Source organism: Lutra lutra, chromosome 5 (genome assembly GCF_902655055.1).
Source record: "Lutra lutra chromosome 5, mLutLut1.2, whole genome shotgun sequence".
Classification (NCBI taxonomy): domain Eukaryota; kingdom Metazoa; phylum Chordata; class Mammalia; order Carnivora; family Mustelidae; genus Lutra; species Lutra lutra.
The window spans coordinates 113,887,429-113,903,297 of NC_062282.1; the positions used below are offsets into that span (position 1 = coordinate 113,887,429).

At 34.3% G+C, this 15,869-nt stretch overlaps 1 protein-coding gene across 9 annotated transcripts in view; it reads right to left on the reverse strand.

Annotated features, from left to right (window-relative positions):
• TMEM161B (transmembrane protein 161B) overlaps positions 1-15,869 on the reverse strand; it is a 69,277-nt gene that overhangs the window by 14,939 nt on the left and 38,469 nt on the right. For 8 of the 9 annotated variants that reach the window (XM_047729847.1, XM_047729852.1, XM_047729856.1 and 5 more), the window contains one exon: positions 12,728-12,884. The exons of the other annotated variant lie outside the window; for it this stretch is intronic. In XM_047729847.1, coding sequence (XP_047585803.1) covers positions 12,728-12,884 — 157 coding nt within the window. Of the gene's footprint in view, positions 1-12,727; positions 12,885-15,869 lie in introns of those variants that run through there. 9 annotated transcript variants of the gene reach the window in all.

Here is a 15,869-nt window from a genome sequence, read left to right on the forward strand (position 1 = left end):
CAACATTGGTGGTTCATTTTACTATATCAAACACAATACATCCACGTCTTTCTTGGCATTACACACTGGGAAAGAATAAGGGAAATGGAGTAAGATTAAAAGCAAATACACCCATACCTCCCCCAAAAATCACAAATGAACTGCTTTTGAGAGCTACCTATGATCTCTTTCATTGGCTGAGGGCCCTAAGCCCAGGCTGGAAAAATACTGCTTCATTTTTACTGAAAATGGATATAAGAATCTAGAGACAATTTCCAACTCCTTCACTTACAATGAAAAGCAAAACAAAATCTTAGCCAAAAGTGCTATGAAATGACCGAAATGAAATTTCTCAAATATTACACCCACCGCAATATTTTGTTACTATAGAATAATTAAATTACAAAATATGTCAACACTCAAGGGAAGAAAATAACAAAATTAGATGCAATGTAGTCCAGGCAGGAAGCATAATGTTCATTGTATCACTACTACCTTAATATATTAACCACAAACACCTAAAACGTTATAACCTCCACACCCTCAATTCATATTGAATATTGGATGAATCTTGAAACCAAGTTTCTATTGAATCCCACATTAGAACAAAACCTTCCCATAACCCACAGTGTAAAATACACATACAATATTCTGAAATGTAATGTTATGATCTGGCTACACCCATATGTTCAAGCTTTCATTCAACAGTCCCCAAGCCTCTACTTAAATCAGAATGGTGTGTTAACATTTTCTAAAGGTAATAGCTAAACTGTCTTGGATCACAACCTATTATCTGAACTACTTTATTCCCTTCTACCTACTCAAAAATGTAAGCTCTACATCCTTTGTAAAGCTTACCATTAACTCTCCAGCCCATTGTCTCTCTCTTCTGAACTCACAGCATCACTATTCTAATTCACCTGCTATGTTTATCAGATGCTATCTTTTAGGCTCCACACCCAGCATGGAGCCCAATGCAGGGCTTGAACTCACGACCCTGAGATCAAGACCTGAGCTGATCAAAGAGTTGGATGCTTAAGTGACTGAGCCAGCCAGGCGCCCCATCATATGCTATTCTGAACTATAGTGTAACATAGATGGAAAGAAAGCATTCTCTAGATCTAGGCTGCCTGCCTGAATCTTGGTTCTACTCTTACTATGAGATCCTCCATGTAAAAGTTAACCACTCTGTGTCTCCAATTTCTTCATTTGTAAAATGCAACTAATACATCTAAAACCTCAGAGGGCTGAATATTAAAGATTTCTTTGTAGTTTTTAGCAATAATGATGTCTACATAATGGAATAAAATAATGAACTTCCAATACCAAAAAGTCGTATGAGATGTTATACAAGGACAAATAGATTATACAATAATAAAAAAAAAGTTAATTTTACTTCATATACAATTACCAGTTATATTTCAATCTTTCAACCTTTTCTGTCAAAATCTAAACTAGGAGGTATAGTATTCAACATAACAGCAGTGTCATGTCAGGCTGAAGAGAGAGGAGGGGAGCTGACTTCTATATGAGTAGAAACTCGATGCCCAACTCTCCACTCCCTGTGCAGTCAGATAACCCAAACTTCACTCTGACTCCAGCAGAAGATGAAGATTTAGCTTCTGAAGAAACTGATTCTGAAGTACACAATTTATATTAAGGCAAGTATACTGAAATCAGAATAAATGAAAGCCTACATACTCAAAGGTGTTCTCACCTTCAGAACATGTGCAGCAGGCTCACACCCTCAGGTGAGGAGAGCAGACTCTCTTCTAGAGAAACCAAAAGGCCCCAAAGAAAAGACCAACAGATAATGACATTACAGTCTACCCAGAACAAAACTAACTTCAGCATTAACAAGTTTTTTTTTTTTTTAAAGATTTTATTTATTTATTTGTCATAGAGAGAGAAGCGAGAGTGAGCACAGGCAGACAGAGTGGCAGGCAGAGGCAGAGGCAGAAGCAGGCTCCCTGCCAAGCAAGGAGCCTGATGTGGGACTCGATCCCAGGACGCCGGGATCATGACCTGAGCCGAAGGCAGCTGCTTAACCAACTGAGCCACCCAGGCGTCCCAGCATTAACAAGTTTTAATCTCCAGGAAAGCTAACCAAGTCCTACTTACACACAGTTTCCAACTCAGTTGTAGTGTCTGACTCCTAACCATGAAAGAAAAGCAAGGAATCTACAGACATTAAAGCAAGGATCAGAAAACTTTCTGTTAAGGAACAGACTGTAAATACTTTAGGCTTTGTGGATCATTAATAGTCTCTGCAGCATATTCTTCTGTCTGCTTTTTAATCGTTTTTAAACAACCTTTAAAAATGTTAAAAAGCATTCTCAGCTCAAGAGCTATACAAAAACGCGATGCAACTCAGAAGCAATAGGCCAGTTTACCAATCTCTGTATTAGAGGATAGCACCTTAAGTAAAAGAGGAAAAAAATAGCGTTGGGGAAAAAATAACTTGAAGAAAAGAAAGATGAAAAAGGCAACAGAGTGAAAATTTTTTACATGTATGTTTTTATACACAGATATCTACATATGAGATGTATCTGTATTTCATAAAGTTATTTCATTAGGCTAAGCAAAAATCAATAGAAGAGGCAAAATAATTTTTTTAAAGATTTTATTTATTTGACAGAGAAAGACAGAACAAGAGAGGGAACACAAGCATGGGGTGTGGGAGAGGAAGAAGCAGGCTTTCCGCTGAGCAGGGAACCAGATCTAGGGCTTGATCCCAGCGCCCTGGGATCATGACCTGAGCCGAAGGCAGATGCTTAACAACTGAGCCACTCAGGTGCCCCACAAAATTTTTTAAAGATTTTATTTGAGAGAGTAAGATGAGAGCGAGTGAGCACGAGACAGGATAGGGACAGAGAAGCAAACTCCCCGCTGAGCAGGGAGCCTGACGTGGGACTCAATCCCAGGACTCTGGGATCATGACCTGAGCCGAAGGCAGATGCTTAACTGACTGAGCCACCTAGGAGCCCTAGGCAAAATAAATTTTTAAAAAATAGGTTTGAAAGATAAAGTTGAGGCAAAGTTCCATCAAGCATAAACGGTGACAAAATGAGAGGATCAATCTAGGAGGTACAGTATCTGACTGAAAGAGAACAGGGAGTGGGGAGATTACAAAAGGGAATAAGTTATCAAAGACAACATAAAAGATATTTCCAAAATCAAAGTTTCTAAATTAAAATAGCCTACCAGAAGCCCAGCACAAAGAATAAAAAAAAAAAAAAAAAAAAAAAAAAATTTCCAACAGGTATGTGATCATGAATCTTCAGAAACCAGACAGAGAATACTGTAAAAACTTCCTGAGAAGAAAAATAAAACAAATCACATGCAAGATTACATATCATGACACTGTACTTAACAGTAAAGTCTAAGGTTGAGAACAATGAAACTTCTTCAGAATTATGAAGAAAAATATCGACGACCTGTAATTCTATATCCAGGTTAATCAGAATACAGAATTAAGACACTTTGCAGACTGCAGTCTAAAACTAGTGACCATGAATGCACACGTCATCAGAAAGCCCCACCAAAACATTTGAACAAACCAAGAAAGAAAAACACTGAATTCTGGAAATGGGAAATTAAACTTAGAAGAAAGGCAAAGAGAATTCCAAGATGACAACAAAAGTAAGTCCCAGAATGATGGCTGTCTGGCAGGCCTGAGGCCAATCCTCCACCTAGCAGCTAGAGAATCAAGTCTTTAGGAAGGGTATCTCTACAGGGAAGAGGAAATGTGTGGGAACTAATACAAGTTATAAGCGACCTTGTGGAAAACAATACCGAGAAGCTAGTGGAATTAATAATAAGAAATACAAAGAAAAATAAGTAAATTTTTAAAAGTAATGAACAAAATTATACAAGAAGCTACAATAACTTTTTAATGCTCACATATGAGTAATATTTACATAGGTGTAATAATTACTGGATATTGAAACTTTTCAGTAAAATTGTGAAGTAATTAAGAACATAAAGGAGAGGAAGCAGAGAGGATGGCATAATTTAAGGAAAATCCTCACCTATCAGAGCTGTTAATTAACAGTTAGTAGTACTAGCATTATATTTAGAAACACAAAGATCTTTAAAAGCCAAAATAAACAGCTAAAACATGAACAGAAGTGGCAAGGGGGATCAGGAAGTGGACTTGGTTTTCAAGATAACATATTAAATACTTTTGTCTATATAACCTATGTGTACACATTGTTTGACAAACATTAACATTTGAAGAAATTCAAACTAGGTTTTAATAAAGTCTTGATCTACAACATACCCTCCACCAATGCCAGAAAAAAGGTACAATGTGTCCTGGAGTTTAAAAGAACCTAAATAACTATGAATTCACAGCATAAAGCACGTATGTTTGCTTTACCACCTTTTCAATCTCATGCACTGAAATTATTTCCACATCCTATTAAAATATAGCGAAATGTTAATGGTAATTAATATTAACCAACTGTTAGAAATGCTTCAATGCCATGAAATACTACCGTCATAAAACTGTTATGATTTCAATCCTATTTAATCATCCACTGGCAAAAACCTGATGTATACACAACCCAGAAGAGAACATAACAAATATTTAACTTATTTTATAAACAAGTAAACAGGCAGCTTTTCCAAGAGTTCTACTCTTTCTCCGAAAGAAAAATATCTGGGGAGCCTGGGTGGCTCAGTTGGTTAAGCATCTGCCTTCAACTCAGGTCATGATCCCAAGGTGCTGGGATGGAGCCCCGCATCGGGCTCCCTGCTTGGCGCAAAGCCTGCTTCTCCCTCTGCCATTCCCCCTGCTTGTGTTCCCTCTCTCCCTGTGCCCCGTCAATAAATAAAACCTTAAAAAGAAAGAAAGAACGAAAGAAAGAAGAAAAAGAAAGGAAAGAAAAAAGGACAGTACCTGTGTATTTTCCAGCAATAACCCCAGTGCCTGAAAGTTTATTCCTGGCCAAAAGAATTATGCAAAGATCTGCTGAACCAACTGAAGTCTATCATGGGATTTTATTTTGTAGACTCTTCACCATGTTTCAACTCAAAACATCTGCTTGTTTCACCAAATTTTTGGAGCAATGTGTATTTTAGTCAATTACTATATAAGAAGTCCAAACTTGTTAAGTAGTATATAGTAGTAGACTACAGAAAAACTTCCTATGAAGACAGACTTTTGTTAGCATCTGACGTATCAGAATATAAAACTGGCTTATTTCTTGAGACAGGCGAAATTAACTGCATTGTGTGTACCCCATTTAGAGTTCCTCACCAGTAACTGTGTAATCCTATTTTGAGATCACTTACAGACACTCTCTATGCTAGCTAAGATAGTAACAAACTTTTTGTTGAGCTACTTACCAAATGTCTCTAATACCTAAATATAATAGATTATTTTGAAATAGGAAAAACCCTTTTATGCTCTAATCCCAGGAATATGCTTACTAACCATAAATTATTCATATAGAAAAATAAGTAACAGACTATACCTGAAATATGATAGGAATGGCTTTCAAAATTAATTTCTCTAACTTAGTTCCTTTAAATCTGTTCTTTCTTCCAAGTAAGATAAACTTACTTTTATCCTTTCATACATAAATACAACCTGATAATGTAAATAACATTATTATACCAAAAAAAATAGGCTTCTATACTATATTTACAGACGTGTATTGTAAAAAACATTAAAGACAAAACATTTCCTGATTTATAATTTAATGGAAATAATGATCAAGTACTTTAAATAAACTCTTCTAGTACCTTTATCTTGCTATTATTTTCATAGATCATTCTGTATATTAGACTTTCATAAAGAATATATTAGTAAATATTCAAAACAGCAAATGCAAAACTACTGATGCAAATAGTCATTTTCTTTTAATAATTTTTCTTCCTTTTTAACCCCTCAGTCCCAGCTGAATGGACCACATACTTTAAAGGCTAACTTATTTTACTTTAGATAACAAAATCTCAACCCTTAAAATAAAAAGAATGTTAGAGATAGGGTAAATTTTTTTCTGCCAAATGGCTGACATTTTGAAAGTTCTAATGTAATATCAACATTTTTCACAACTGAAATTAAGCAACTATACAGGCAAACACCAAAATTTCAATATGTAAGAAAAATCAAGGACAAGTGGAAAGATTTAATCAGTAGGAAATATTTTAAATATATTTACCTTTGAGCTGGAGAAAGAACTTTTAAATGACGAATAGGCTTAATTTTTAGATCTAAAATGGCAAATTTCTCTCAGATCTAGGTTAGCAACCTACAAAACATCGACTTATAAAGACAGTTTTAATTTAATTTGTACTTGCATTATTTTAAAGACCCAATTCTCATATTAAGAAAATGTCTTCTATACACTAACATCTTGAAATTATTCAAAGATATTTATCAATGCTTTTTTTGAGAAGGAAGGAAATAGAAAGAGATCCCATTATGAAAGAATTTTGTTGCCAATACACAAATCTAAAGGATACTATCCTAAGAATAAACACAGAGGTTTTCCAGAAGTTTCTCAAAATTTTTTCAAAAAATTTGTAGTATTTTTTAAAATATCATGTTTCCACTCAACTAAGTCATTTTCATGTAAACTGAAAGTTTTCTACTCCATGAGAGATTATAGTCTTGTTTTTGTGACAATAAAAAGGTTTCTTCTATTCAAATGGCTAACCCTCTTACATCTATTTTTATATAAGAAAAAGCAACCAAAATACTGAAAACACATTGTACTTTGCATCGTCACTGCAAAGCCTAAAATCTGTATCAAGAATCTGCTACAGTACATACTCTGAAAACTAACAAGTACATTAATCCTTACGACACATCAAAATCCATTTTAAGAAGATCTGAGTCTGTCTTCCAACTTAAAAAATAGAACCAACTTGAATAATTTAAACTAAAATATCTTTTCATATTTTCTTAGGAGAAGAAGGTTCAATTACTTTAAAGAGAAAACAGAGAACCTAAATTTCTCTCAGAATTAGGCAAAAAACAAAAACAAAAAAACCCCAAAAAACAAAAGCAAAACTATTATGTATGTCTAGAATTTCTCCTCAACCTAGCCAGATTGTAGAAGGAAATAACAGTCATGGATTTTGGGGAGCATAAAATGTAGGTTTTACTTAAAAATAAGCAAGCAAACAAGAAACTATTAATTAGTCATCTGGATTAAAATAAAGCAAAATAATGAAGATTATCCTTAAACTTTTAGGTGTAGGAGAAAAATTATCACTTCCTAGCCAAAAGGGAAAAAAAAAAGTCTCAATTATAAATTAATAAACCAGAAATACTGGTTTTGTCTCCCAAAGTAAGTTCTCTGTTTAACTCTGGGCTTCTGACCTGAAAAGCAAATAAACTGGCAACAATGGTATCACAGAAGATCTCCAAAAGTCTGTAAAAGAAACAATCTTTGACATACCATGCTACGTACAAATTTTTAACCAAGTACTTTGGTTTAGACTCAATAGCTTTTACTCTGTTCCTTTCTCACCAAGAGACTTGATGGCTTAAAGATGCAGTTTACTTCAGGGTTTAGTGTTTCATTTTTCTTACTGATATAAAGCAGAATGTTTTATAAAATACAAATACAGTAATTTAGAATCCCTTAAAGAATTTAGAAAAGGTGACCAAGTTGTGATGGTTTGCTATAGCTGTCTATTTACTACAGCAAACAAATGTAGCATTTAATTTGCACACTTTAATTTACAAATCTACATATAGAAACACAGAAACCTTAACACATTAACACAGAAAACCTTAGAATTTATTTCCATTTAAACCATTCCCAACTTTTGGCACTGTATGAAATTTGCACGTCTGGCAACCAAGGCAAATTAAAAATTTAAAACATAGCCTTAAAAACATACATAATAGGGTTTTGTACCTTAAACCATCCACATTGTAAAATACAAGCAATGTGGAAATGTGACTAATGATCCAGTCCTTTAACCAAATATAATAGGACTACTGAGAAGCTTTATCATTCTTTGTAGAACAGCTTTCTTCTCACTCAAATTCACGTAATTGACTCAATATTACTGTGTGATACAGCTTATTCATAAGAAAGTTTCTTTGAAAAAAAATCCATTGATTATAGAGTATTTTAATTTTTAAAAGTTTTACTTCCACCAAAGGATTACTGAATTTTTTGTAAGCATCATTTTTACCTTTTGCTTTTCCTTCGTTCATAAATGAAAATGATATTATTTCATATTATAAAATCAGGAGACATTTCTCTAGTGCCTCTAAGACTTCATGGGTCATCATGTAGGAAAGACAATTAATACAACTGTTCCATCCTTACTCCAAGGCTTTCTTTACCCTTTGTCTTCCCCATACCATGTAACTCAGCATAAATGGCCCTGGAACACACACACTCTATCAAATGAGGTGGTTAGAATTACAAATAGGCAAGGGAGTAAAGCTGAGAATGAGCCTGGGTTTAGGAGTGAGGCCAGAAGGTGTGATAGCTGAGATGCATGTACGGCTCTGTTGAAACAGAAAGCAGAGCTGATGGTAAGAGACAGCCCAGTATTAGGTACTAGGGTTCAAGAGCTGAATGTCACACATTTTTAAAAAAACCTCATTCCTGGGCTTTTACAACTTTCAAGCTTCTGTATAAGTTATAATTGTGGTCCTACATGAGTATGTCAAATAAAACTGATGGGGAGAAAAAACCAAAATGACCATGTAATGAAACAGTTTTCTTTCTCACTTTTAAGTGAACCAATTGTTTAAGTTATACATGTCTAAATTTGGGACCACTTTAATAAAGGACATTTTATCAGTAACAACTGCAGAGAATTTCTGAATCAACTGATTTATGTGTGACTCTGGAATTAAGTGGAACTATTGTCCTATGTAATCAATGGAGACATGTGTTTGACTAATAAGTAGGCACATACAATAAGAAAATAAAGAGAAGCCAGACAGGGGTCACTGCAGTTACACACTGTTCATACGGTGTGAAAGGCAAACCAGATATGTTATAACTAAAATAAAAGATGGGCTATAAACAGACTCCTCCCTGATGTTAAATCTGGATAGCTCGCATTGAATTCTGGATTCCCGCATACCACTGAAGGCAGTAGGTCATTTTCTCACATGCTACAAGATCGAAGGAAAATCATATACCTAAACATACACACAATTCTCCTTTCCTTCTTCTTCCCTATCCCCTTTGTGCAGGGTTAAAGTTGGCAGAAAATAGTTTGGATTCTAAAGCCCTTCAGCACTTTCTGTCTTCTCTAGGATGGCGAGACAGCCAGCTACCAGATTCCCGCAGAGAAGCTATTGTCTGGAGCATTTCACAAGTGCACTACTTAAAACTAAGCAGAGCCAGTTCAGTGCAGAACACTGTGTGGGACCTTTGCTCTCGCATTATTAGGCATTACTGAATGAAATGAAAGATGAAATTTATTCACATAAACAATAATCTGAGTAGCTCTTAAGAGGTACATTTTTCTAATTTCTCTGGTAAATAGGTATTAAGGGTTTTAGAACATTAAATAAAACTGGATATCAAGTATGCATTTCTACATAAATGCCACAAATACCATTTTAATATCCTGCCATCAACCATGATGAAAATGAAGAATATTCCAAAATAAGCAGTATTTCAGAGAAATATTTCAAAGTGTGAAAAAAAAAAGTAGTCAGCTAGTGCTAATTATCAAGTTAAGATATTTTTAGTGTGTTTATGTAACTTGACGTCTACGGCTGGGTCTTTATTCTGACTGCATAGTATTTTTACATATTTAACATTAACACTACAGAATTAAAAAGTAATATTCTAATTGCTTATCAACTTTATCTCCTCTTGAGATTAGTATAGTACAAGATACCTGGGGATGTTTCTCAACTGACACATATGATCAGTATTTCTATCCAGCAGAATATACACCTGGTGAAGATGTCAACTCTTAAAGACTTTGTTCTGGCTCTTCTGGCCTACATTACACCTAAATCAATCCAAAGAGTCAACAAGGAGCATAGTGACGTTGAATGTCAAATCCTATCATATATTCAAAATAGTATCCATTTCTATTTTTAAAAGACAGTTCAGCAGTCTCTAGTTGAATGTAAAAGATGTAGGATATGCATTTATTCTGCTTACTCCCGAAATGTGACTAAACCATATAGCAAAGAAACTAAAAGCCATCAGAAACAAAGAAGAGGAAAAGATGACAGTTGCTAGAAAAGCAATGTCAACAAAAGTTTGGAAGACAGTCTAAACAGATGAACAAGCAGTAACTGATTTAGGCTTCCACTTTCTCTGTTACGCTGGGGTCAACAAAGGGTACAAAGTACAAAGAAAGCCAACTCATTCACAAGCTCTGGAAAATTCAGAAAATGGAGACAGCAGGGACCTTTGAAGGAAAAGTTGCAGGACGAATGAAAACAGGATGATAGGTTGAATGACTATATTAGCAGTAATCAGACTTGCCAGAGCTTTTCTTGCCTAATTATACATATTAGGTGATGGCCCTTCCCCAATACTGGCAGAACTCAGAAGAAATACTATCTGAAGATATTACATCAGCGAAGATCTGGCTTGGAAGCACCAGGCAAAACTTAGGGTGACAATGAACACATGAAAACAAGAGGCACTGGGGGGTCACAGATATGCATTTAAATTAAAGCCTCTACATTAAATATCTGAGCCTTCTTCCCCAGTCAGTGCCTATAACTCTGGCTGTCAGATTTATACCCCAAAGATGAGAGAATGGACAATTCTTGTTAGAGAAAATGACAACCCAACAACCTGCAGACACTGATATTAAGAGGTCTCCCAGGGTAATATAAAGTCCCCACTCAGTCATCTGCAAAAAAGGCCACCAACTAACAAGTTCCAGCCACTTGTACAAAACTTCTGATTTTTAACTGCCTTCTTCTTGAATATAAAGATAATCAAAGGTCATTCAACATTTTAAGACCAATCTCTAACATGACAACAATTAAAAAGGCAGGGGGGAGGGAAAACAAACAACACTAGGCATAAATTAAAACTTAAAAGATACTAATATCCTTAGAACTAAAAAGATGTTACACATCCCTGACACAAGAATGATACGGAAATAGAACATCAAAGTCTTCAAAATTTTTTTAAAAAGTTGATATAAAAAAATTCAGCAAAAGGGTTAAGAGAAAATTAAGAGAAAAATCAAGAAAATAAAATAAATGGAAAAAGGGAGATAATATTAAAGAACCATTCAAAGGAAGAATAAGTTATTACAAAGAGTCCCTGAAAAAGATGACAGGAAATAGAATTTTATCACAGAGTCAGTATAAAACTTCCAGAAAAAAGTGCAGATTGAGCACATCCATTGACTTCTGGTCTCTCCCTCCATACCAAAATGACAGTATAAAAAAAAAACTGTTTTTAAGTACATAAATAAAATGAGTGAGAAGAAAAAAAGCAGGAAAATTCCTCTAAAAAATGACATTACTTTATTTAGAAGGCGAGGTGAATGGGAAATGATTAGTGATAGATGACAAGCCACACGTATGTGCCAAGTCCTCATTTACACAGAAACAGTATCAGTTAAAGCCGAAAACTAAAATCAAGTAGGAGCTTTGTACCCACGTGGAAATACTCATGTAAATATCAAACAAAAAGGAGCTATCTCTGGAGAGGCAGAAATGAAGGAGGTAATGTTTAATTTTAATAAAAGTAAGGAAAAAATCTGCCAAGTAAAAAAAGGATGAGTCCCCAGATTTAAAAGCTAAACCTAGAATTTAACCCAATTAATGATGAAAACTTCAGAATACCAAAAGAGAAAAAGCATTTAGAGGGTGCACGTAGGGGAAAGGGAGGCATATGCCAAGGGCAGGAAGGCATCGAGTTTTCTCGAGAACCTTCAAAACTTTCAGGAAAAACTCTTTCTTAGAATTTGTACTGAGCCAAACTATCAACTGAGTATGAGGAAAAAATAACTTCAGGCATGCAGATTTCAAAATTAAAAACCGTAACACCCCTTTCCAGGGCACTATAGGGGAAAGTACTCTGCCAAACGTCAGTCAACCAAAGACAAGCAGATGATGTGATCCAAAAAGAGGCACAAGGAATTCTTAGGAAGACAGTAAAGAAAATCCCAGGTTAACAGCTATGCAGTTAAGTTTACAGAATTGAGAGCTCCAGGAGGATATTTCCAAGGGAAAACAAAAAAGAAATGATGTGTTTGAACTACTGAGGTTTAGAATTCTGTAAAGAAATTTAGCGTCTACATACAAGAATAAAAAATTGTTCAAGGAAGGTGGTAAAACACTGTAATGCTTACTATAAATAATATTTTCACACGTATCACTAAAACTGACTACTGATTTGGTAAAGCAGTTGTTTCCTTACTATTCTGGAGGAACTGAAGAAAGGAAAAGGAAGGGGGAGAAAAGTGCAATAATCTAAGATTCAAGAAACACCGTTATCACCATAAGCAACATCATTTAAATATCACCATATTTAAACATATGGAAGAAAATCTAGAATACCTAAAACAGAAGAAAGTGGCTCCTCTGTGACACGAAACTCACATAAGAAAGCGAAGGCAAGGAACTGGCATCTCTTCTTGTATTTCACTTTTTAAACTATTTACCTCTACTTGTCAAGTTTTTTCTATTAAATAAAGAGGATTTCAACAAAGAAAAATTTTCTACCCCAATTTTTTTTTTCAAATCAGAGATGAGATCTATTTGTATTAGCTACAAAAGGAGCACAAACTTATGTATTATTATTAATGATGTTCTGAAGGATACATTGCGAAAGATAAAACAAGCAGGCACCAGACTAAGCTGATATTCATTTCCTGTGTGGGCTTCATAAAATTGTAGTAGACTTCAGTTACTAAATACACAACTGTAGCAGCCACTGTGAAATCCACCAGCCACTGGTATTCTGGAAAATAATGCAATGCTGAAAAATAAAGGTCAAAAAAAAAAAAGTTTACTTAAACTTTCATAAATAAATAGCTTAGGAGGATTTAACTATAATTAACTTTAGCCATGCTAAACTTTTTCATTTGTTGATATGCAATGTAAGGTTTGCAAATATGAGAATCTAAAAATGCAGGAAACAGACAGAGAATGTTGACACTCAAAACTAAATTTTAATACCTCACAAATTAATTTCTTAAGACCTGGAATGATTACCAAAAACTATTTAAACTGTTTTTAAAAATATATGATTACAAAATGAGCTGGTATTTTCTTAGCTGATTAGCTGTTTTTTACAGAAATTAAAAAATCAGGGTTTAAAAAATTTTTTTAAAGATTTTATTTACTATTCCAGACAGAGAGAAAGCAGGAGCAGAGGGAGGAACAGAGGGAGAGAGAGAGATAATCTCCAGTAGATTCTGCACTGACCACAGAGCCTGGTGGGAGGCTCAATCTTGTGACCCTGAGATCATAAGAAACCAAGAGTTGGATGCTTAACCAACTGAGCCACCCAGGCACCCCTCTTTTAAATATATTTTTTAATTTTTAAAAAGATTTTACTTACTTATTTATTTATTTGTGAGAGAGAGACAGACAGAGAAGGAGAAAGAGAATGAGCAAGGGGGAGGGGCAAGGAGAGAGGGAAAAGCAGACTCCCCACTGAGCAGGCATCAGACAGGGGTTGGACCCTAGGATCATGACCTCAGCTGAATTCAGGTGCCCCTCGAGACTTTTTTTTAAGATCCTAAAGTATGATACTTTAACATGAAGGTATAAATTGGTGTACAAAGCTAAGTTTATTTACATTTTTCATTTCTGTGAAGTAAGAGAGTTAAGCTTTGCTATAGTTATTAACTGCATGCATTAAAGGAAGATTAATAATTTTTTGAGTTAATGCAGGTTGAAATAACCAATACATATACTTTTTATTCTTGCTGTGTTCCTGCAAGAAAAGTTGATGAAATGACTTCTATAAAAACGATAGCCCTTCCAACAGAGGGTTTACATTAAAATTAGCATTCTCCGATAGTAAATCAGATTCTATCTCTCTTTTCATCTCAGATATTCTGGTTTACTTCTGCCTGAGTGCAGTCCAAAGCATCAGCATCATTTGGCAGAAGACCTCCTGAAAATGTGGGAGTAAGTCACATACATAAACATCAATTCCTATGTTTCCATAATAAAATGATCTACATTGCTGTGGAAAAATTTTAGTTGCAAAATGTAGTATCTGAGAATAACTTAAAATCATGCATTTATAGAAAAAGTATTTTGAAAATAAAATACCACTCAAAATAAGACATTTAAAATATTAAAACAACTCATATCTTTATAACAAAAATTGCAAATCCTTTTATGACTGGGTAAATTTTTAATTTGCATCTAGTTATTTTAACTGTGTTAGGTTTTTTTTTTCTTTTTTTCCTGATAAATATATTAGCTTATGAATAGCAGTCTGAAAGATTTATCCTGAAGTAGCTGAAGGACTCTTACCCTCTAGCCACCTCACTTCTCCTCTAAAATCACCCTAAAATCTAAAATCTGGAATCAATGACTTCTCAGAAGGAAGACAGGGAAATGGGAAGAACAGACAGACAAATATCTAGTTGGGTAGACAGACACCATTTCTCTAAAAGCTTTCAATTTTTATTAAGAACTGAAGCAAGTGTTCCAATTTGTGCTGCCCACATTCAGAGGCTTCCTCCAGGAAATTCACTCACAGCAAACAGGCAAGTGACATTTCAAGTAGTTTTCTATTTTTATGCACTTTTAGAGGTTCTTATAATAGATAGCTAATACAAATTAAGACAGACTTTCAAGATACTTATTGGGATACCAGTAATATATATACATTCAACAAAAGTACAAATTATACATAATCTTGGCTACGTATTTTACCCAAGTATTATATTCTTTTTGTATTCAATAATATAATTACCTATGTGCCTTTTATTAGGCTATTGGAAACTAAAGAAAACTCATCAAACCTAGTAGTTTGCCTTAAGCTCATGAGTGTACCTTATTAAATTCAAGGAGAAAACCCTCTACTTTTACCTAAACACACATACACAGCATGCATTCACAAATGATTACAGAAACATAAATAAAACATCTCCCCATTTTAGTTTGCTCTGGAAATTATGTGGCCAGTTATTAAACTACTACCATTTGCAATTAGTTTCAAAACTGTATAAATGAAACAAAATATTGAAGAAGCTATGTGATAAGGCCTTAATTTTAATCTTTTTAAGTTCACTAAAATAGCCTAGTTCTCACTAACTGGCTCTACCACATTTGGCATACAACCCGTACCAAGTTATTGAACTATATGAATTCGATGAGTTCAAGGGGGAATAAAAAAAGGTCAATAAAAGTTACATACCTCACAGAACTGGAAGAAGGCTAATTAAAGTAAAGCACTTAAAACAATGCCTGATAAATACTCAAATTTAAGCTATTATTAAAGTTAATAAGCTGATAATTATTCATTTAACATGAGTTACTAGTAAGAATGAAAAAATCTGTACTAGAAATCAGGGAGAATGTGTATATATTCTTATATTTACATGTCTATGAACATTTTATACATGCAAGCACACATAAAAGATTAATAAAACCAATGTGACAACTAGTCAAAAAGTCAAAGTGCTTTTAAATGTTTTAGATTTTGCATGAAAAATAGTTAAAAAGAAAAAAGAGGATGACAAAACCAGTCATAACAGTCTTAATAATATTATACTGTTCCTCACTGACCTTTTTGGATTCTAGGACACCCTTTTTATATTATATAGAACATATTAAAAAATATATATGTGTGTGTGTGTGTGTGTGTGCGCGCGTATAGAATACACACGTAAAAATCTTTGTTAAATATAGAATCAACTTTCAAATATCCTGAAGCCATTTTGTATCACTAAATAATTCTATATGAGATGTTACATGAAGCTACTAAGGTTTTTCAGGG